Here is a 21713-nt window from a genome sequence, read left to right as displayed (position 1 = left end):
TGCTTTTCCTTTCCAATCTTCCCATCATTTTTTTCTTCTTCTTTGTTTTCAAGGATGAAGATGGACTGAAGATTGACACGAACTGTCTCGCGATGTGAATTGGTATCGATCCGACCGACTGCTTCTATACGTGTGGGTCTGTGTGTGTGTGTGTGTGTGTGTAACGTTTGTTCAACCTCCCCCTCACTCAGCAACAACAAAAACAACAGCAACACAAAAAATCATTGATTCTGCAGTAGAGGAGAAAAACGTACAACGGGGGGAGGGCAAAATTGTTGTGCTCGCGTGTATACCGGGAGTTTCCTCCCCTTCGATCAGCTGATAGTGACGTCATCATCCAAACAACAACACAACACTTGGTCGTGTTGCTCATCGTGAACGCATTTAGTGGTCATCGGCGTCCGTCAGAGTGTCGACTCTCTTTTGCGAATGAGTGGATACGGCGTGATTCTCAACGGCGGAACGGCCGAGAATTTCACTTTAGGCACAGTGGAAGGTCATCAGGATCCAACGGGAGTGACATACGATGAATGGGAACCGGAGGATTTGGTGGCCACCGTACAGTTCTTGGCAACATTGGACGACCGGCTGCCTCACAGTGCGTACGTTATCCCCGGCAGCAGCGCCGAAGAAGCCGAGGGCCTCGTCGAGCTTTCGCCCTTCTGTAATAACAATTCGACAGCAGTAGAGGAAGATGACGAAGCAGATGTGAATCTCGTTGAAACGATGAATACGACGTCCTCTTCCGTCGAGGAGGCCAACGAACCTTTGCTATCCAGCACCACCCTCCTGGGCGATGCTTCCGCTCCCTCCGCTCCCTCCGCTGCGTTGAGCGACATCACCGCAGAGGAGAATTCCGTTTCTTCTGCCGCCCAGACTCCTTCCTCTATAGAGGAAAGATCAATCATCCGGACCTCCAACAAGCCAACCCATCTGAAAAGGTATGGAGTAGAAGAACTTAACCTATATTAGAGAGCGTATATACCACGCATCCACTTTTCGAATGCCCCATTCACTATCCATAACGAATTTTTGTGTTTCTATGCTAAACAGCTATTGACCGATTTTTTTCTTTTTTTTTACTCCGTGCGCTCACGAGTAACTGTCCCCCGAAAGCAAAGTTTGGGTTGTTGCCTTTCTCTCGCTGTTGCTTATTCCTAAGAATCACGAAAACTTTATCAAACCAGGAAAATCAGGTTTTGCTTTTCGTTCTTTTTGTTTTTGTTGTCATTTTCTAAAAAAGACAACAGTGAACAAGATTCTCTATTCACATGCCATGGTGGATGTACACATGCGAAACTCTTCAAGAAAAAACAAAAATAAAAGGGAGGAAGAAAGAGAGCGTCTCAATTTGGAACACGTGCCACAGGGGAAGGCGACGTTCCAGCTGAACTCATTTGTTCCCGACTCCAAAAAGAAAGCCGAAAATACGAAAAGGCAAAAAACCCGTGTTCTTTACGCGTATCTAGATAGGACTGTTTACGTACACGCATACGCATATCGCCTCAAAGCAGTTTATATACGTTGACATGGTCGTTGATGAGCTTATGAACGATCGGCGTCACACAGAGTGCTCAATCCCGTACAATAAACTTTCCCAACGTATCGCGGAATGTCGAACAGCCCCCATTAACGTTAGGATTAAACTCGTCATCGAGGGTGTAAATATCGATTCGTTCGGCTTTGACAGATACCTTACGTCTATATGTATTTTAACACGCATGTCGAGAAGCCATTTATCTGTTCATCGTTATACGCACGTTGATCTCATCAGTGGGTAACATGTCAGTAGTGGCTCACATTTGCGAGGAGGTGGTCCGTGTTCTCTGTTTGCAGTGTTATTGCCTGGTGCGGATGTGCGCAGTTTACAGTGTTGCCCTTCGTCAGCCTCTCGCCTTTCCAATACTTTTCTGGATGTTTTATTTCTTCAAATTAGAAGCGACGCGTTTGCTCACATCGAACCGAACATGAAAGAAAAGAAATTTCTGCATAGGTAAGCTGGAATGTAACGTCGACGTTTCGATAACTTGCTCATCCGTCAACTGTTGTGTACATGTCAGATGGCAGGGTAGGGAGAAAGACGAGAATAACGGAGGGAAACATGGCAGACGGTAGAAAGCGGAATAAGAAAATAGCTAGATTCGAGTTAAAAGGACGAATACCCATTCAGGAGGGAACAAGTAGCAAAATAGAAGGAGCGTCATACAATATAGAACCCTCCCAAGCGCACACAACTCTCTCATATTGCAAAGAGTGTGACAACGGAGAGGAAGAAAAAAGCTAGTAGGGGTTGTTGATTTATCTATTCTTATACACAATCGTTTCAGTAAGGGGTGTGTCTGTGTGCAGCAGGCCAGCTATATCAGAAAAAAAGAAGGGGGCAAGGCGTAGGAGACACAGGAGAGAAAAATGCTGCAGCGAATCATTGGCACGGAAAGAAAGGCGCAGGGGGAACAGTTTTGGACGTCGCGACGTCGGATGGACGGACGGGCAATTTCTGAAACTGCGTACGTGTACTATACTACTTCCATCTGGTTTCACAGTGAAAGGGGAAAGGCAAAAAAAAAAAAGAAAAAGGAAAAGCATATCGATTTCACACGCCGGCTGGTCCCGAATTCATTATCGTTTCAATTTTGATAAGCAGCCAATAATTTACGTGTTAAATAGCTGTCGAAATTTCGCCAACACGTTTTTTACCTTTTTCGCCTGCAATGAAACTCCCACACACAATGTAAGCGCACTCGCCTGACTGGGAATTGATTGTGACGAACGACGCTTGTAGTTCTTCGTCGATATTAAATTTTTATAGGTAATCCAGGCTTGACAATCCTATTATTTAGTGAGGAGAATTCTTCTTATTCTTTCTTCCGGCGGCTGTGTTTATTATCAAATTAAAATAGTAAAGGCTATGATTTATGACCCGTGTTTTTGTTAGTTGCCCCCCTGCACGTGCATCGATCGATCGATCGCAAGGCCGACAGAAGAAAGAAATACTATAGAAGACGGGCAGGAAAACACGACAAGTTTGTTTTTTTTGGTTATGGTAACTGCGTGAAACCAGAGATGGCTGTATGGTTTTCCCACTTTGCCATGCTCGTGTCTGTTATCATTGGCATCAGTCGACAGGAATGTATTACTATAATTGTGTAAGATCCTTCTTAAATGCTTGGATTGACGCCTGCTGGTAGATAGTGAGGGCAAAGTGAAGCTTTAGCGACACAACAAAGCATCTCGAGCCCACTTGGCTTATAAAGAGGAATCGATGACAACACAATCCCCGAGTGGAGGAAGGACGACAAGAGGAGGCGGAGAGGGTGTCAAGTTGGTTGAAAATTTCCGACCAGCTCTTCCCGTTCCGACGAAAACGAAGCTCGGCTGCTTTTATTTTTTTGTGTTCACAAGTTTATAATTAGAATTTTTTGGCTCTCTCGTTCGTTTGAGTTTTTTCTCTCCTTTCATTTTCCTCTTTTTTTTTTCCCCCCGTTGGCGTCCCAGCAAACGTGTGATGTGAAAACCATTTGAATGGCCTCCAGCCACGGGGGTCTACAGCCAAGCAGCAGCAACCCGCATCAGAGTCTGTGTAGATGAAGGTCGCGTGCGCAGCAGCAAAGCTTTTTAAATAGTGTCGGGTAGGCGCCCGCCGCTATATATCCCCGACATTAAATACCGATCCTGGTGAAAAGAAATAAGAAAAAAAAAGGGAGAGAAAAGAAAAACTCCTGTCCACCTGCCCATCGATCATACAACTCCTGAAAGGGGGTTTTCGATTGTCTTTTCGGGTCGAGTGCTATGCACAAATGTATAGATACGCATCATTATGCTTGGTATCTAGTGTATCCCGCAGGGGCCACAAGGATCAGTGAAACATTTTATTCATATGCTTTTTGATTGCCATCTCATTAAGACAAGCATATGAAAACAACCCATAAGAAAAACAAAGAATTTCTTCCCTTTTTCTTTATATTAAATCATCAGCGCATTTTCGGGTTGTTGTATCAGGCTCTTTGATGGAAGAGCACGGAAATCAACTATTCCAGCCATTCGTTTAGGCCCGTGTGTATACAGTATAGTACAAATATACCACCAACTGTTCCCATTCTCAAGTATCCATCATCTAGAAAAAAACATTGGAACGGATCAAATTTTCCGCGTGTGCGTTTGCGTACAAACAGCGCACTCGTACACGATCTATAATTGAGGCTCTTTCGGTGTAGGTTGCCGGCCCTCTATATAGTATATATATTCCTTTTAAAATATACATAAGCATGCGAGGTTAATCTATCATGAAAAAAAGTTTGATTTTATATCCTAATTATTTTTTTATTTTGTTCGGTTGCTATTCGGATGTTGTTATGTGCACTAGTTCCAAAATATCTTCCTGTCAGGTTAGGGAAAAAATGGCGTGCCTACGTACACCGACAATTAAAGGCGGGATATGTTTAAACTTCCTGGATGACCTCATGAGCTTGTTTGGGAACACCGCCCACCATTTCCCAATTTTTCTCTTTTTCCTATTTTCTTTTGTTGATTTAATAATGTTGGAAAAGGTAAGGTAATGTTTACCCTCTCCATAAATGTTACATTCTGCGTCGTAATTTTTGGACAAAAAAATATAACCATATCATGCTGACTTTCATTCGCGGGAACATATGGACGATGCGTGTCGAAAGATGATGAAAGGCCGCAAGAAAATATGTCTTGTTCATCGTCCGTGTTGGGAAGGCGGAGAGAATGACTTAACTGTTCGAAACAGAATAATGGCTTACAAAAGGAATGTCAATTTTTAGTTTTTCGTTTATTAAGAAAGAGAATTTTTCGTGCTAGATTATTTTCATCCACGCAATAAAATGTTGAAAATAATCAGTGCGTAACGTTCAAGAATATCGATTCCGTCAAAACTAGTCATTTTGTTTTTCCCTCTTTTATTTCTGAGAAAAATGGCTTGTCCCGTTTTTTCTTGCTTTGAATTAATGAAGTTGTATTGAATGTTCAATCGCTCCAGTTTTACTGCTTTGGCAGTTCCCCATTTAAAGGGGAATTGAGATTTCAAGTCCTTGTCCTCGTTGTTGGTGGCAATGATGTGTTTATTGCTTGAAAGAAAATACTAGGCTTATTGATCCAACTTATAAATTATCGATTTCTGAATACAGGGTTTCATTTGGAAGCACAAAAGGATCGATGGTAGAGACCCTGATCTACGAGAGTCCACAAACAGAAGAGGGACCCTCTGCGACATCAGCCGGATGGAGTAAAACCAACATAAGTAAGAGCAAAAACTTGCGGTCAGTCATCGGTGCTGTGCCTGAATCTCTACCCGAAGAGACTGTAGCACTACTCAGGTAAATCTCGTCGATATTTTTTTTTTTTTTTACTACTCTATTGAGTATGGGTGGCTAGTAGTTGTCGTGAACGCTTTGTATAGGAACGAAGCAGGAATCAGTCAACCACCCGCCTGCGTTGGTGCTTCACGTGGCGAAGTGCGATCGATTTTTTAGACACGGAACTCTGTTGGCATTTATATCCATCTGTGCCACCTTTTATGTCGGTTCAGGTCGTTCACAAAACAGCTTTTGTGAGGGGAAATGACGCGTTGTGGCTCTATGCTATAAATGCAACAGATTGCAAATCCAGAAAACGCCCCTCTCTGTCATTTTAATAGCTAGACTGTATAGGCTTATTAAACACGAGTTTTTGTTTTTATTTCCTCCGTGTGAATCCATATCACTATCCCTGAAGCTTACATTATTATTTATTTTTCCATCATTACGGCAATCAGGAAAAACCCATGGTTCCTTATACAACCACTAGGTGGCAGTTTGCGCTAGAAGAGAGCATAAATCTCAAAGAAGAGAGCTTTTCATTAGCGCTAAACGTACAAGTTAGATGGGACAATAAAAATGAAACTCAAGAGCCCGATCTAATAAAACGCGAAGATATATTTTTTGTGTTAATTTCTCCCTAGAGGAACCGCCGTTCGTCGGTGGTTTTTCTTTTTCTTCGTCAGGAAAACACTTGTTCCCATCCGACAACGCTGTGTACCAATGCCCTATAGTGACATTATTTTTTCTCTTTTCCCTCCTCTTTCCCGTCGTCGGCTCTTTTTTCCTTTCTGTACGTGGCTTAAGGTAGAGACAAAGTTGTGCACCAAAGCCGACACTGTTCAAGTTTAGACGGGCATCAACACAACCACTTGAATCATTTACCGGTAAGATAACGTGTCAATTTTTCATCCCGCATCAATTGGAACTGCTCCCTTTTCCTCTAACTAGGCTCAGGTCGGTTGTTTATATATACAGGGGCCCCACCCATGTCCGGGCGTCTGTAAACAACAGTCGGAAACCAATCTGTTCGCAGTCGTCTACAAGTTGCTGTATTATAAATGGTTTAAAGCAGTTTCTTTTCCCCTTCAGTCACTAATAGAGGTGAAAAGATAATGCTTCCTTGCCTAGCTTCTTATCAGCAACTTTCAGTCATGCCGTTACTTTCTCTTTGGTTACGCTGCCAGGAGAAGCCACGTAAGATTTGTTGGCTTTGCACTTTTTTGTTCGCATGTAGCTAAACCAGGATCAATGTGATTATGATGTCATGCCACGGTGTGGATGTCTTTGCATATTGAAGGAGATAGGGTTTTGATTGGTTTTGTGGTTTTACGACTCCTCTTCCTGTTTTACGTCATGGTTATTGGGGAGCATCAAGGTGGCAAATGGCCAGTTCCCGAAAGTCTATTTCCAGGTCACCCACTGTGCTACCTTGTAATTAAATGAGGAGGCATGTAGATGTAGTATTTATTTCCTGGGTCAGATTTGGCAAATTCACCAACTTTTTATTTCTGAAACTTTCACCAAGAGCCAAAGGTGATAACTCGAAAGCCATCGGTCAAACGATTTTTAGGACAGCGAAGTCAGTTAGGGTTGTCGTCATTATATATTCCGTTACCTCCGCGAATGCGAAACCTTTAGAAGCAATCCCATTAGTTAGAGAATCCAAAAGATAGTTTACGTCACAACTGGTCGGCGCTGTTCAAACAACAATCCACCTCTACGAAAATCTGCTGGATCTTGTGCTTCTCTTTGTCGAGCAAAGTATTTCACCAAGATTTTGGAGGAATTCCAAGAATGTGTTCGCGTTGCGGCGCCCACGTTTTGCCTTGATTTTTGGTATGATCGGCTGCGTCGTCGGGAGTTGCTGGCTCGTTGCTTCGGTCAAGTGTACTTTGGCCGGCAACCTGGCACAGTTGAGCGCCGTTTATAAATAGATGGAAGCCCCCCGTATGATATCCGCTCCCAAGCGTGCATTCTCGAAGGAAATCACGGGCATCATGACCGTCCGCAACACAACGTCCAGAAAACAGAAAATAAAACCTGTTTTCTGCATGGAAAGCTTTAAGTTCATTGTATTTTTTTTTTCTATTTAAATGTTCTTTGAAGGATGTCATTCTGGCAATGGCCTGACCTCTTTTTGCTCCTGGGTATTTCCGCCATCAGCTGCTTATTTTTCATTCTTTTAACGGGCTTAGAAACCCGAGAACGTGATTTCGTACTGCACCGTCATCAGCAAGTCTAATATTGTAGAGGTTGCCCCCGGAGGCGAAAAAGAAAGGAAGAGATAGTTTGGATCCCGCACATCCCCCAGCCGTCGTGGTTGTTGTTTGTTGTCGATTGTCCGCACGCATTCACGGTTTGACCTCGTTGGGGGTTTTTGAGGCTACACGCTTGCCTTCTCCTCTTCGTCCTCCCGCTTTCTTTCCGTGCAAAGGCTCATACCTCCGCCAGCTGCGAACACTGGCGGAGGCTGACAACAAAAGCTGGTTGAATGATGTTGGTGCTGTTTGCATTCTTTTTTAAGTGGTCGACCTTGGCATCGAACTGGCGAAAGTGAGCGTTAAAAATTCTCTCGGAATCGTCTCCGTGATTTCGTGTTTTCGTGACAGTGGCAAATAAAAAGCGATTCAAGCGAATTTTTTTGTTGTCATGGAAACTACTAGTTACCAAACGGGTCCGCCTTTAAAGTAAGCCCTTCATGGGTCTGTGTCTATGTTGTGTGCCTTTCATGGGCAAAGAGAAAAGGAATAAAAAGCGAACGAGAAAGGGAGGGGCATTTGAACGACTCTGTTTCGTGACACGATGGATGAGTCTGATTGGCCGTTTTTGTTGATTGACACAACCATCACGTACAGAGGATGTAACAATCTAAACGATATTTAATATTTTTTTTCCCTTTTGTCTGTTTATGAGCAGTGAATCGGCTCGTTCGGCCTCTAAAGTCCGAGTGACGTATTTTGAATCCAAACGACCGCTGACGCTACCATCGCCGGAGGCGTCTGATGCGGAGTGGGACGATATGGCCGAACCACCTCCGCAGCAACAACAACTCAATTACACCCGACAACCCAGGTATGTATTAAGAAACAATCAACTTATTTGTTGATAGCTAATAAATCACTCGGTCATCAAAAAGAGCTTCTGTCCGCCGGCCATCGATCAATTTCAAATTCACGCATTAGTTTGAACTTTGATTCCGTCAAAGTCGTCTCTTCGTATTTTCGCTAGCTTAATAGGGAAGTTGTTTTCAGAAACGTATCCCGGAATAGCTTCCATCCGCTTTGCTTTTTGATTCAACAAATGCTTCCGTCACTCACTAACACAAACACACAGAGGGAACACGGCGTGTGTGTGCGTGTGTATATGTATATATGTGTGTGTAAGGTGTGTCGTGATCGAGGAAGGGAGGAACAGGGCAGGGCAGGGCAGTCAGGGCTGCTGCTACGAGCCAGACAGTCTACAACTCACGCGGTTGCCGACGAGACGTTGGCGCACGCGTCCTTATCGCGTACCCCTTTTTATTTTGGACATTTGGTTTAGTCGAAAATTTCTCTGTCTATTTCTGTATTTAAAATTGGTTCACTACGAAATTGATCCTTTTCGAGTGGATTATACGTATCTCCGGGACCCTTACCCGTCTTCTTCTTCTACTACTACTCTGTTGTTGTATACGAGTGTTTGGGTACTTGAAACGGGGTCCCTTCGTTTTTGCCTTAGCAAAAATCTTGGTCGTCGTCGAAGGGTGGGTCGCCAGTTGGGTTCTGAACGCGTAGTTTCCCTGAGGGCAGTTTATATTTAGACGATTACGCCATCGTCTTCGTGGAGGCTTCGGGAGTGTCCGCTGCTTTATGGCAGTCGTCATACAGCTGCCATCGAGTGTGTTAACGCTGTGACCGTGAACGTTTTGATCACTGTGATTGATCGAATGAGTGCTACCCTGACAACCGAAACGCACAAATGCCGGCCATGAACCGATCCCACGGAGGCAGACTTTATTACGTACTACGCCTTCCCGATGGTAGCAGGTATAGATTGAGTTAGGCTCACAATTTCATTCTGTTTCACGTGACGCTTTAACGTGTTCCGAGGAAACAGCTTAAAGCTAGCTGCGTTTTATTTCTCGTAACAATAGCGTCGTGTTTTTAAATGCTTTTTTTTTGGATTGATGACCTCGTTTAAAAGGACAATCTGTCAATTCCAGTGGATTGGAATAGATTTGCTCTTGTTGTCTGGTTCCTGTTTAGTGGACCAGCCAATGTTGTGTTTGATTTGCTAGTTTGAAATCAATCTAGTGGAAATAGAATGAATGAAACCATTCCAGGATCTGTAGTGGTTGACAATTTATGAAAAGAAATGTCCTATATCGTGTGTTCTTGTTTGTTTGTTTGTTTTCCCTTTTATTACCTAGTACGGAATCGGGACAGGACAATCCATTCCGGCCGGATGGCGATCTAAGCCGTGAGGCGGACGAACTTGTCGAACTGCTGAGAGGCGGGCGGGTTTCCATCTCTGAAGTGTTGAAGAATAAAGATGGCAGCCAACAACCAGAACCAACTTATATTGACGAAGAGCAACCGAGTTCTGAACAGGCTGTCCAGGTGAGCGGTTCGTCACCACCACGGAATACGTCTACTCCTTCATCTCCGGCCAGCAAAGCTGACTCCCCAGACAGTGGGCGAATCAATGGCAATCTGACGGAGCAGGAAAAGAAAGCTGCCGAGGCAGCTGAGAGCAGTTCGGTCGAAGTCCAACGTGGAGTCGTGGCTCCCGTAGCCGGCGAGAGTCAAGTCGAACACGTTGTAATCAAGAAGAAATCCAAGTGTCAGTGTTGCGTCATTCAGTGATGATCGCCGATGTTCTGTGCTGATAAACTGCCGCGGCCGTCTCCTATCGCCGCATCAGTTGGACTCTTTTTCTTGTTTGATTTTCCTTTTTTTTTTCACCTTTTTTTTCTGCCTCTCAAGACTTCTGACGCGGTTGACGCCCAATTATAGGATGTGAAGACGCCCTCTCTCCCGTTCTGTCTGTCTTCTAGATCTATAATATTCTGTTTTATTATTTATTATTATTATTATATATATTTTTTTTTGCATTTTTGTTCTTCAAATGGCGGATTCGGGACAGTTAACTAATTGTATCCTATGGTGACTAGACTACCATATTTTTTACCCATAACCAATTCCTGTTCCGGAATGTCTTTTTTGGCTGAAAGTCGTAAGCAGGGTGGAGGGAAGGAAGGAAGGAAGAGGAGACAAGTTCCGCTGTATTTTTCTTTCATCGCGTGAGTGAACAGATTTATTAATTTCCTTTGTATTGGGAAGAAATATCGAGATTCCTCCCCATATATTTGCTAATGGTACACACAACCGTACGGTACTCTTTCGCTCCTAATCTTTATTTAACCTTGGTCCCGCAATAACCTCTACTACTCGCAAATCCTTCGATTCAACAACTGCTACAATGCTCTATTCACATGTGTAACCTGTGGTACATATAACTCAACATGCAGTTGTTCGTGCGTTAGAAGGGAAGGTGAATTTCAGGAGAGGAGAAGGCAAAACAAAGAAGACGCTTGGCCATTGGATTTAGACGACAACAAACCAAAAAGTGTGAGAGGGGCTTTAACAACTTGTACGACGTCCTAAATATATCGGTGTATGATGTACATATGTTTTCGTCTGTGCGTATTCCGGTCTTTTTTTTTTCAGTTTTTTATTATTATTATTTTTAACTTCAACTTTTTCGTTTACTGTGAGGGAGCGGGAGGAGTAGGTTGTCCAATTATGGAAATCTTTGGGATTATTGCTTCTGTCGCTGCTAAATATTATTTCTATATTTAATCGTTGTATTGTAGGTTCATAAAGATATCCTGCTGCTTTTTCCGTTAGGTTGAACGGGCTTTAATTATGACGACGCACACACGATATTGTTCAGAGACGTTTCATCTTTCCCCTGATCTTTGAACACTATTCAAAGGTGAAGGGGAAAAAGGTGCTGTCTCCCTCCTCTTCCCTCCCCATTATTTGGATATCCATTGGCCAATTTGTGTAGACCGTGTCAACACCAGATGACTTTAAGTAAAAGATGTCGCCATCTCGACTACGATTCCATTTCAGAAAGAAAAAAAGCGAAACAAGAAAACCGCAGCCGAACGAAAAAGATGCGAATCTTACTCGTGTTCCGACTTGTCGTCTTACCCTTGTCCTGTATGTAAACACATTTAAAATTGCAGCCTTTTCTCCACGTATTCTCTCGCTCTGATCCCCTCATCTCTTTCCCCACCCACCGACGCCAGAAGCAAAGAAACAACAAACTAAAAATGAGTATGGAAAGAAATGAATATATTCAACGTGAAACAAAAAAGGCCACTTGTATCTTCATTCAAAATCGAAGACGTTCCAATTCCCATTACTGTCAAACACCTAAAATTATTACGATAGCTAAAGATAAAAAAAGGTAAAACTTATTGTCCTAATCTAAATTGTAAAAAGGAAGTTATTGTAGAACGTTAAAGGACTTAAATGCAAACAACTTTCACGCGCTTTCATCTTGAGAAATTATAGGACTATAATCAGATGCCCGAGGACGAGGAGAGAAGGGTTCGTGAGACGAAAGACCAAGGGAATTGTAGACTCGGCGTCGATACACGACGGCAACGATGGAGGCTATCACGATGCAGATCAATGTCAGTGCAGTTAGGACTGATACCAAAATCAGGCTCTCGATCTCAACGACTTTGGCACGCTGGACAATATTCAGAAAATGGGTGGTCATGATTAGGTCGTTGCGGAATAGGACGTGTTTCCCGTCTTGGCAAGACTGCATGTCGTCCACCATCAGGTGAGAGATAGTGCAGATGTGATCCCGCATGCAGGCTGCGTTGCATTCTTCAAAGACGTGCCCAACTGTGTTGAAGAAGTAGCTACGAATTGGATTATAATAGAGTTAGGGACCTGAATTATTCAACAGCAGAGCAGTAGAAAACCCTTCTCATACTAGCGCTCGAAGACTTTGGGATCTGCCAACATATCTCGGTAGATCGATAGCATGTTCTCCGGGCTGAGATCTCGCACACCGTAAGCGACTGTGGCTTGATACAGCAGTTGCCATTGCGGATTTGTTGGTGTTTGTTCAACCATTCCAGTTAAGTTAAAATAATATTGCCTATAGGCAAGCAACGATAAAAAAGAGTGACCTAAATCTGGAATTCTGAATTTGCATACCAATAATCATTTATCCCGTTCAGACTGTAGCTGTAAAGCCTGAGGCTTGGATTGACTCCACCCGTGTGGAGCCATGGCGTTACAGATGGAGACACGAAGGCTACACTTTTCACTTGGCCTAATTAGCGAAAGAAAGTTTAACATTTCTCGCTTGGAAACAAGATAGTGATGGGCAGTAATTACCTTTATCATTGGCAATCAGGCGGAAAGAGTCTGTGTGAGTGTGGCCGTAAACTTGAGTTAGAATTATGTCACCATAAGTTTGGATAAGTTGCACATAGCGGTCGTTTTGACCCGGATTAAAAAATGGTGGCCCGATCCATCTTTCAAAATACCCGGGCGGGATATGAGCTGCTATGATAACCTATGGATGTTCCAGATAAAGGAAAAACTGGACAATGTACTGACTGATGAAAAGGAGGACGTAAACCAAACACTAATGTACTTTGTTCCTCTTGGACTCGGCCATCTTGAGTTGGAATTCCAACCATTTCAGCTGCTCGCAAGGATCGTCTTGATCATGGGTCAAGTTGTTTGGTACATTGTACAAATTGGTGTTTAAAATAATAACCTATATCGATGAAATTTTTTCAATTCCGAATCACTGCAGATAAGTGAAAGGGAAAACAAATGATAATACAATTTACAGACCTTTAAGTCGGCTGTGACGTCAAGCGAATAGAATCCGCATTTACCAAAGCGTTGCTGAGCTTGCTTGTCCAAGAGTTCATTCCACCCTCCTTCACTATTCAAAAAAAATAAAATAAAAAAAAAACATTTGTTGGTTTTTTTCCCAACAAAGGCCAAAAATATTGAATATGCTCACATCAAATATGCGTGATAAAAAGCTTCGGCTTCTGCCGGATAAAGATCTTCCGGGAATACATCATGGTTTCCAAGAACCGGAATTAAAGCTAAAAAGAATTGGTACATTAGTATCATCACTGATTGATAATATAAATTGCTGTATCAAAATTGTTACTGGTATTGGGAAAATTTTTTCTGATTGTATTGCTGACATTACGGAGAGATGAAAAGATAACTGACCAGTCAGGTGATGGATCTTTGACATGAGGAGTATTGTCCCTGTGGCAATAACAAAAGTTTCAAACAAAATTTTTTAAAACTTAGTGCAACATAATCTTCTTACCCAGTCCAAATGATAAAATTCGGATTTACAGTGTTTTGTGCCATTCCTTTAATGGAAAATTCAATCAGATCCCACGGTGCATCACAGCTGTACATTCCATATTGCCCAGCAGACATATAATCAACAGTGTCAAGCTTGCTGGATGCAAGGAAATGGTTTTCATTGCTTGCATGGCACATTGACCTAGGATCTCCATCTCTGCTATATTTTTGGTCCCAATGCAAATCAGTAAGTTGCCAAAAATGTCCTTCTAGATAAGAAATAACAATGGTTGCGTGAAATCAACTGACAGTTTTAAAGATAACACATTGCTAAACCTGTGGGTTCTGCTGAAAGTTTTATGAAGAAGCTGCTGAATTGGATTAAGGTGAAAAAAATCTTTATCGTTCCTGAACTGTACTCCCTCTCTCGATGCCAGGTTATCACCATAGCACACAATGAAAGGTAACTAGTAATATAAATAGGACAGTTGGTCCTAGAAATAAAACCAAACGAAAGCTATTATTATTATTATTATTAGTATCAGCGGAACGCGTCGTTACTCGTGACAACACAACACTGAGCAAATTACTAAAGTGATATAGAAATAAACAAAATTACTGGCACTACAGAATCCCTCAGGTTCGGTTTGGGGGGGCGGATTAAAAACACGAGAGCAGACCGAGCAGACCGAGCAGACAAACATTTGGAAACAATTTAATACGATGCAAATTTCTTAAATTTGCTTTTATAAGCTAGGCAACGCTGGACGTCTGCTGGTAAAGGGGCTCCTAATTTGCCACGAGTTAGAGTTATGAGAAGAAGAAAACTCTAAATTTTAAGTGCATGGAATGTGGGTAATTTGAAATTGAAAATCGAAAATGAGTTGCTTAAGTTATGTCGATAAGATAATTCTAGCACCTATGGTCCGTATGGGTACTTTGCCTTTACGGCTATTGGCGTTAAGGTACGGGGCAGACATTGTTTATACTGAGGAAATAGTAGACAAGAAGATGGTGAGGACGAAACGCGTTGTAAACGGTAAGAATAATTTACGAAAGAAACCGTTACCCTAGTTTTTTATTTTGATGTATTTTGTCCACAGATATTCTTGGAACTATTGATTTCATAGATGAGTTTGATGGAAGTGTGGTGTTTAGAACTTGTAATGAAGAATCCAGTTATGTGGTTTTTCAAGTAGGAACAAGTGACCCTGAACTTGCGGTTAAAGTTGCAAAGATTGTGTAAATAGAATGATATGTGATTTGTTGGTACTTTTTGCCATTAACAACCCATTTGTAACTTTAGAGAAAAGGATGTAGCTGGCTTTGATGTTAACATGGGTTGTCCGAAAGAATTCTCTATAAAAGGAGGAATGGGTGCTGCTCTTCTGAAGCAGCCAGACAAAGTCAAGGATATTTTAACAAGTTTGGTGTCAAACATTGCAATTCCAGTAACATGCAAAATACGGCTGTTGCCTAACATAGAAGAAACAATGGATCTTGCTAGGACCATTCAAAGTTGTGGTGTGGCAGCTATAGCAGTACATGGCAGAACCAAAGAAGAGAGGCCACAACATCCAAATAATAATGAAGCCATAAAAAAAATAGCACATGACTTGAGTATTCCTGTTATTGCAAAGTAAGGTCTTGAGCCAATTTATCATCTTGGCATACAATTAATTGTTTGTTGGATTTTGTCAGTGGAGGTTCCAAGGAAATTGACAGTTACGAGCACGTGTTAAGGTTTCGGACGGCAACGGGTGCATCCAGTGTGATGATTGCCCGAGCAGCTCAGTATAACAGCTCTATTTTCCGTAAAGAGGGAAAGTTGTCGCTAGATGAAGTGATCCCAGAATACCTGAGGCTTTGCATCGAATATGACAATGTCTTTACCAACACCAAATATTGCGTGCAAATGATGCTTAGAGATCTTCAAGAAACTCCTATGGGGAAGCGCTTACTGGACTCAAAAACAGAGGAAGAAATCTAGTAAGTTTCCTTTTCCTCTCCAAAAAATTGTGTGTTCTCAAAATAAAAATTTTTCTTTTTTAACCAGTAAAATTTGGGGCCTTCTGGATTATTATAAGAAAAAACAGGAAGAATTCAAAAATCTGTCTCTCAAACTACAGATGACGTTACCGAGCATGGGTCATCTTGAGCCAGCGCATAAAAGGGCTAAAACTGAATCGACATTCTTTAGTCGGAGTTTGCGAAAATGACGATGTCATCAAAGTGATGATTCCCCTTCGAAAGCCATACCAAAAGCATATTCTTCCTAAGACAGTGCTACATGAACATGCTAACAAAGCGCCCAACATAGTAAGCTTCCTCTCTATCGGTCTGAGCAAGTGGATAAGCTATTTTTTTCAACTGTCGTCGTGGAAGGCAAAGAATACGCCAACCGTTATTTGTAATCACAAAATTGTTTTAGGAGCTACATAGCACTTGTACTAAATTTTCTCTTATCGAACAGGGAAAAAAATAAACGTTCTAGCGAGCAGGCAGCAGCACTGGCTTGTTTGCACGCCCTGAATTTATTACCAGCCGATGTCATAGAATGACTTGCTTCAACTCAAAAAGTAAGTGACATTTACTCCCTCTTTCTTTATGATAAACATTGGATTTAAAAACGCATAAGGAAAAAAAAATTGCATTTCCCCTCACCCAAGGGTTTTCCCTGTAAAAGAAATATATCTTCTAACCTCAGATAGCAACGCTGTAGAATAACTGAGCCGGTTATATCCTGGTAGACACTCGAAACTTGACCTGTTCCATTAAACAGAGATAAGTGCAATCAATATCTCTTGTGTGTGCTGCAATGCATGTGTCAATAATGTCCAATTGTTTTATATTTGCATGACGCAAAGCGGGTTTACTCCACATTGACGCGCTAGGCAAACATGTAAATGTCAAACAAAGTCGAAACGATCTTATCTTTCTGTTAAATGTTGATGTACTGCTTTCGGATCAGACACTATTTGCGGTGTTTTATTTTGGAACTAAAAGTAGAGTCTCTCAGAATTCAATCGCGGAAAATGTTTGTTTTTGACCGGCTGCTTGTAAAGGTGGAGAAAATGTTTAAAATCGATCGTCGTCATTTGGAAAACAAGCTTAATGTGCGGTAGCGAAACATCGAAGGCATCGGCTCAGTGGTTTATATACAATTGTAGAGGCAGATGTGGGACATCGAGCGATGACCGTACACTAAACAAACCAGTAGCATGTGGCTTTACACATAAACAGTGATAACAGCGGCCATTCTCTTTTTGACACCAGTGATAGAAAATGCGATTTGCGGTTCCAAAAAAAAATATAGATGGCTTCATCTTGTCAATGACATTCATCAAATTTGAAGATATTTAAAAGAAAATAAGTTGTTTCTAGGAAATAAATGCGTTAGCTAATCGCCGCTTAAGATGAACGTAAATACTATGAAGGGGATTTTTCCTGTTTTTCGCAGCGCGGAATGTCGGTGTTTGTTGATCTGTCGACGCCAGCTCGTTAACTCAAACGCCTTGTTTAACTCCGTTTGCTAACTAAACCTATACGAAGAGATAGAGAAAGGCAAGGGTAGCGAAGGGCTGGTTTTTCTTTTTCTGAAGATGTGTGTTATACTGTCTACTAAGCTTTGTATATTTGTTTGCCTCAGGAGCAGGAGCGGGGGAGCCTGTGCCGACGCGGACCCTGGAAACTCGCCGCGGAAATGCGTCTGGTATCGACCCATCAAAACATGTCGGTGGCGGTAACCGCGTCACTTTTCTCACGTGTTCTTTTTCTCTTCCTCTTTCTCTTGTGGATACACCTCAGATTCATGTAGCTACACTAGCCACACTACACTGCGTGCAATCCGATTAGTTAGGGCAAGCCAATCTTCTCACATTCCCCCCTCGTTGGCTTATAATCTTTTTGAACTAAATGGCGTAACACTTAGATGTTAATTGTTTTTCATATATTTATTATTTGAGACTTTGGTAAGGGGGGAGGGAAGCACACATAATGCCCGTTTTTTATTCTTGACATTGGCAGTCGTGTTTACGTTCACGTTACACATTATGTGCTATGATGGAATGTTCGAAGTCCGTTTGATTGGCAATCAAATGTATTGACTCTTTCCCCTTGAAGCAAGAGAGACATGATGACGAGTTCATTATATAATCTAAAACAATCAGTCACAAGGATTTTTTTCAAACAATCAAGAAACAAAGATAGAGACCATACGACAACAAAGGGAAAAATTGCTAACGAATTGACAAGTTGTAGAAATCAAAGGCACCAAATAAGCTTCACCGGTTTTTCTTCTTCCTCATCGTACACCAATACATATCATAACGGTTGCTTGTATATTTCAGAAATGAAATCAAATAGAGAGAAATACTTGGAAAAAGGGGGAGAGAAATGCAGACATTTTTAATTAGTCGCTAATGAATAGCACGTCGCAAGATGTACATAAATATAGAGCCTACTACACCAATTAAAGTTGCTTTAATTGGTCTGAAGTTGCACACAGAAAAAAAAACGAATGAAAAAGATGTAGTTTGCATTTTTCACCCCCTTTTTCCGTCGCTACTACTTCCTATTACTAACTACGTTAATGAGTTGACGAACCGATGATTGACAAGCTGGCCTGTATAGCAGGAGCCGAGCGGCAGATGCGCGATTGGTTCCTTTTGACCAGGCAACGGATCTGGCCGTAGAATATTTTCAATACTGAAAACAAATTTGTCCTCGCGCCGATTCAGCTGAGACTGCTGTTCATGTTGTGGCGTTACTGGTTGGATGGATGTTTGATGGATCGTCCTTGGTTTTCGCTTTCGACGTCGATAGTTTCCATGTTCAAACATGTCATAACATCCCGGGTCCAGAGTCCAAAATGCACCTTTTCCCGGCCGACCTTTCTCCCTCGGTACTTTGATGAAACAATCATTTAAACTCAAATTGTGTCTTATGGAATTTTGCCATCCTTGGCGGTTTTCTCGATAGTAGGGAAACCGGTCCATGATGAACTGATATATTCCATTTAATGTGATTTTTTTGTCTGAAGCCGATTGGATGGCCATAGCGATGAGGGCGATGTAGGAGTACTATGTAAGATAAATTACGAATTTTTTACTGAATTTATTAATGTCAACATATTTAAATTAATAATTTCACAGGCAATACCGGTGGTTTTTCTGTTGCGGCTGCTGATGGAATTAATTCCAATGCCGGGTAACCTTCGGCCGCTGACCAGAGGTAACGACTGAAGGGACTATATGATCCAAAATGTTGTTGAGGCATCCATGTAGATGGATTACTCGGAATCCGAAAGTAGTCCATCAAGATTTGCTGTGAAGTGGCAGATGAACCATCCATAATGTTGGTTACCAGAAGAATGGAACGCAAATGATCGCGACAACCTTAATGTTGGTCACGAACGAAAAAAATAAAAATTCCCCTAGGAGCTTTAGTATCACGCCTGATGAAGTCACTCAACAATAAGCACATCCGAGCTGATAAGATACTGGCACCCCGTTCACAAAACGACTTAAAAAAAAAAAAAGAAAAAGAAAAGAAGGAAAAAATAAAATAAAAACAACAATAACAAAGTCCGAACAAATTAAACAAACGCGGAAAGCCCAAAAATCATTGAATCACGATGGATTCACGTGCTTCCCAGCCAAGACCACTAACGCTGACGGACATATTACGCCTACCTGTGTTCCAATGGAATCTGGACCCTCTAATTATCAGTCAATTTTGTTTTCAATTCTGTGTCAAACCGAAGAAATCAACAACAGTGGACTGTACTTTGAATGGTTCAAGCGTCATGTGAATCGACCTCGACGGAAGCAACTGCGGCGGCATCGGCTGTTCGGGAAAAAAAATATAAAGAAAAAAAGCAGGTTCGAGAGACACTGGGCGTGTGTCAACATGTAGCCCCTCCTTCCGAAACAGCTTTCTTCCTCCGATCTGTAAGAGAAAGAAGTCTAAATGAAAGGGGATGGGAAAAGTGATTGCTTGTTGGCAGCAGCATCTCCATCGTCAACAAAACACACCGGAGTCTGGAAACGAGTGAGAACAAAAGCAACACGTTGGTACATAACTGCCAATACTATTTGTGACCGCCCACGCCGTTGAAGAAAAAACAACAGTCATTTCTTTTTTTCGTTATCTTTCTAAAGTTGTCCTAATTAACTGATGAAGCAACCCGTTATCGGCACACAACGTAAATCAAGAGGAAAGCTTTGAAGGAAAAAGATAAACGGGGAAAATAATAAATCTACAATCGGTATGATACCTTCCAGCGGATGGTAAGTCGTGCTTCATGTTGACAAAAGCTTGTTAACACAAAATCTAAAATGCAGGAAGAGCAAGAAATTGTTGAAAACACATTTAGAGTTGGAACAACAGAAAGAGAATTTAGAGACCGACCCTCTCTTTATTAGTAAATTTTCGTCAGCAGAGCAAGTTAGGCCACCCACAAAACAAGGACTGTAGAATTTGAGACTGACGCAGCCGTTGCTGCTGCTATGCTGTGGGAGGGAATAATAGCACTAAACAGAAGAGACGGGGATGGAAAAAGAGAAAGACGTCCAAGTTTATTTGTTGTGATTGTTCCAACGAAGATAAACATTGCAGAAGCCAGTGGAGCCTGACGCTACTACTTCTCTCCAACTTGTCCTCTTCTTTCTCCTTTCTCTGCGTTACCAAGACTGTAAACAAACAAAATTGTCTATCCTCCGTAACTGACATTTGCATTTAACCCTTCTGTTTGTTCATCGAAGTTATGTTGTCACCGTCGGAAGCGAATTCGTTGGTAATTAATCGAGAATTGATAGACAGCAAATCTATCGTCTATTTAACATTTTCGGATTCAAGGTTATTTCATTGTATATACGGTCGTCTATTACAGCACGTTTGAAGAGAACTTTGGTCGATCGAAACCAAACAAGGGGTGTGCTGTTGCATCAAAGAATGACTGAATGAGGGCCACAACTTAGAGAAGGTACGTGAAGAAAAAGAGAGCAAGACGTCAAAGAGGGACCAAGATGTTTATTTTCCAACTTGCTGTCTGTTTGGTTTGAAAACACCACTGTATTTTGCCGCTCCCTATACCACGCATCTGTGTGTGCCTCTGTGTGTACATAACCAATGTTCTGTGTACACAACCAAGACCCCCATCCAGGATTCAATCAGCTGGCAAATCGCTAAAGCTCTGAAAGTATATGCACAATTCACATATACACAACTCCATAGAATCTCTAGTATTAACGAAGAGCTTGCAACAATAGTCACACAAAAGGCGCAGTTTTAAACATTTTCGACTTATCTCATTGCAATCAAATGCAAACTAACAGAAAAGCAGAAAATGTGCTTATCTATGATGACAGAGTACGCGGGCACCGTCTAGTAAAACACTGTTTATTGCCTCATAGCTGAATAAGCTTTTCTTTCAGTGTTACTTTAATGCTTTAATGTTGAAGTAAAAAAATATTTGATTATTCTTTATGAAATATCTTTGAAGGGCTTCTCTAGTCCGTTTCCTTAATGTTTTTGGTTACAGTTCGTTTGGCCGAGTACTAGTAACTTAAAACTTTACTAGTGTGAGGTGTAATCTCACAAATTTTAATAGGATTTTTTTTTTCAGAGAAGGCGGCATCTTCAATAGTGTCCGATTTGAACAGGTTCCTTATTCTGATAACGTCAAATTATATCTGTTTTCCTCTCAGAAGTATACGATGTCAAATGTTTTGGGACGAAAAAGTCGTGAATTTCCTGACAACATCTTATGTTAATCTCGTCACGGTATAGATGATGTTTGCGTATGGTAGATTGTGAGTCCTGACAAAAGAACACTTCTGGAATTATATACAACGCCGAAGCAGACCAAAATGAACAATCAGTTTCGACGAATACATCTAAAATAAATTCGGGTAAACTTCTACTGTACTTTTCAATCATTTTTATTGCACTTGGACTGGTTAATACTTAGTAACGAAGTGCTTAAAAATATTTTCATGCCCCGAAATCCACCCACACACGGAATGATTGTATTTCA

General features: G+C 41.6%; 4 protein-coding genes across 6 annotated transcripts; 2 read left to right on the top strand and 2 right to left on the bottom strand.

Moving 5' to 3' along the window:
* Window positions 1–53: 53 nt before the first annotated feature.
* On the top strand, window positions 54–10986 carry LOC116916728. The gene is made up of 4 exons (XM_032922064.2): window positions 54–941; window positions 5151–5339; window positions 8238–8393; window positions 9730–10986. The coding sequence occupies exons 1-4, from the start codon at window positions 430–432 to the stop codon at window positions 10163–10165; spliced, it is 1293 nt and encodes a 430-aa protein (XP_032777955.1). The 5' UTR covers window positions 54–429; the 3' UTR covers window positions 10166–10986.
* Window positions 10987–11645: 659 nt separating this feature from the next.
* On the bottom strand, window positions 11646–14437 carry LOC116916672 (acid sphingomyelinase-like phosphodiesterase 3b). 3 transcript variants are annotated; one of them, XM_032921989.2, is made up of 11 exons: window positions 14295–14437; window positions 14012–14169; window positions 13695–13941; window positions 13527–13630; window positions 13371–13458; window positions 13196–13289; window positions 12990–13115; window positions 12728–12908; window positions 12545–12662; window positions 12318–12485; window positions 11646–12243 (listed from the first exon to the last, which is right to left on the bottom strand). In XM_032921989.2, exons 2-11 carry the CDS (start codon window positions 14121–14123, stop codon window positions 11856–11858), a joined length of 1626 nt encoding a protein of 541 aa, XP_032777880.2. In that variant the 5' UTR covers window positions 14124–14169; window positions 14295–14437; the 3' UTR covers window positions 11646–11855. The 3 variants fall into 3 exon arrangements, with proteins under 3 accessions (XP_032777880.2, XP_032777863.2, XP_032777870.2); XM_032921972.2 differs by having other exon boundaries at window positions 13695–13944; window positions 14295–14436; XM_032921979.2 differs by having other exon boundaries at window positions 13695–13944; window positions 14012–14192; window positions 14295–14364.
* Window positions 14438–14551: 114 nt separating this feature from the next.
* Window positions 14552–17796, top strand: LOC116916693 (tRNA-dihydrouridine(20) synthase [NAD(P)+]-like). Its single transcript, XM_032922016.2, is given in 9 exon segments — window positions 14552–14714; window positions 14779–14917; window positions 14982–15314; window positions 15377–15664; window positions 15732–15879; window positions 15881–15982; window positions 15985–16085; window positions 16149–16254; window positions 17325–17796. Coding segments are annotated over 8 exon segments (1359 nt in total). The 5' UTR covers window positions 14552–14554; the 3' UTR covers window positions 16237–16254; window positions 17325–17796.
* On the bottom strand, window positions 17757–21468 carry LOC123472674 (forkhead box protein L1-like). Its single transcript, XM_045174594.1, has 2 exons — window positions 18836–21468; window positions 17757–18756 (listed from the first exon to the last, which is right to left on the bottom strand). Exons 1-2 carry the CDS (start codon window positions 19025–19027, stop codon window positions 18259–18261), a joined length of 690 nt encoding a protein of 229 aa, XP_045030529.1. The 5' UTR covers window positions 19028–21468; the 3' UTR covers window positions 17757–18258.
* Window positions 21469–21713: the final 245 nt, after the last annotated feature.

This window comes from Daphnia magna, linkage group LG1 (genome assembly GCF_020631705.1).
Source record: "Daphnia magna isolate NIES linkage group LG1, ASM2063170v1.1, whole genome shotgun sequence".
NCBI classification, from domain to species: Eukaryota; Metazoa; Arthropoda; class Branchiopoda; order Diplostraca; family Daphniidae; genus Daphnia; species Daphnia magna.
Note: the sequence above shows the minus strand (reverse complement) of the source record. Positions and strands in the feature narration are given on the sequence as shown.

Coding starts and splice junctions, on each gene's coding strand:
- LOC116916728 (XM_032922064.2), top strand. CDS start 430: ATGAGTGGATACGGCGTGATTCTCAACGGCGGAACGGCCGAGAATTTC. Junction 942..5,150: donor AAGCCAACCCATCTGAAAAG/GTATGGAGTAGA, acceptor TTCTGAATACAG/GGTTTCATTTGGAAGCACAA. Junction 8,394..9,729: donor AATTACACCCGACAACCCAG/GTATGTATTAAG, acceptor TTTATTACCTAG/TACGGAATCGGGACAGGACA.
- LOC123472674 (XM_045174594.1), bottom strand. CDS start 19,027: ATGGATGGTTCATCTGCCACTTCACAGCAAATCTTGATGGACTACTTT. Junction 18,757..18,835: donor CCGCAACAGAAAAACCACCG/GTATTGCCTGTG, acceptor TATCTTACATAG/TACTCCTACATCGCCCTCAT.
- LOC116916672 (XM_032921972.2), bottom strand. CDS start 14,123: ATGGTGATAACCTGGCATCGAGAGAGGGAGTACAGTTCAGGAACGATA. Junction 12,909..12,989: donor CCGAGTCCAAGAGGAACAAA/GTACATTAGTGT, acceptor GAACATCCATAG/GTTATCATAGCAGCTCATAT. Junction 12,244..12,317: donor CCCAAAGTCTTCGAGCGCTA/GTATGAGAAGGG, acceptor TCCAATTCGTAG/CTACTTCTTCAACACAGTTG.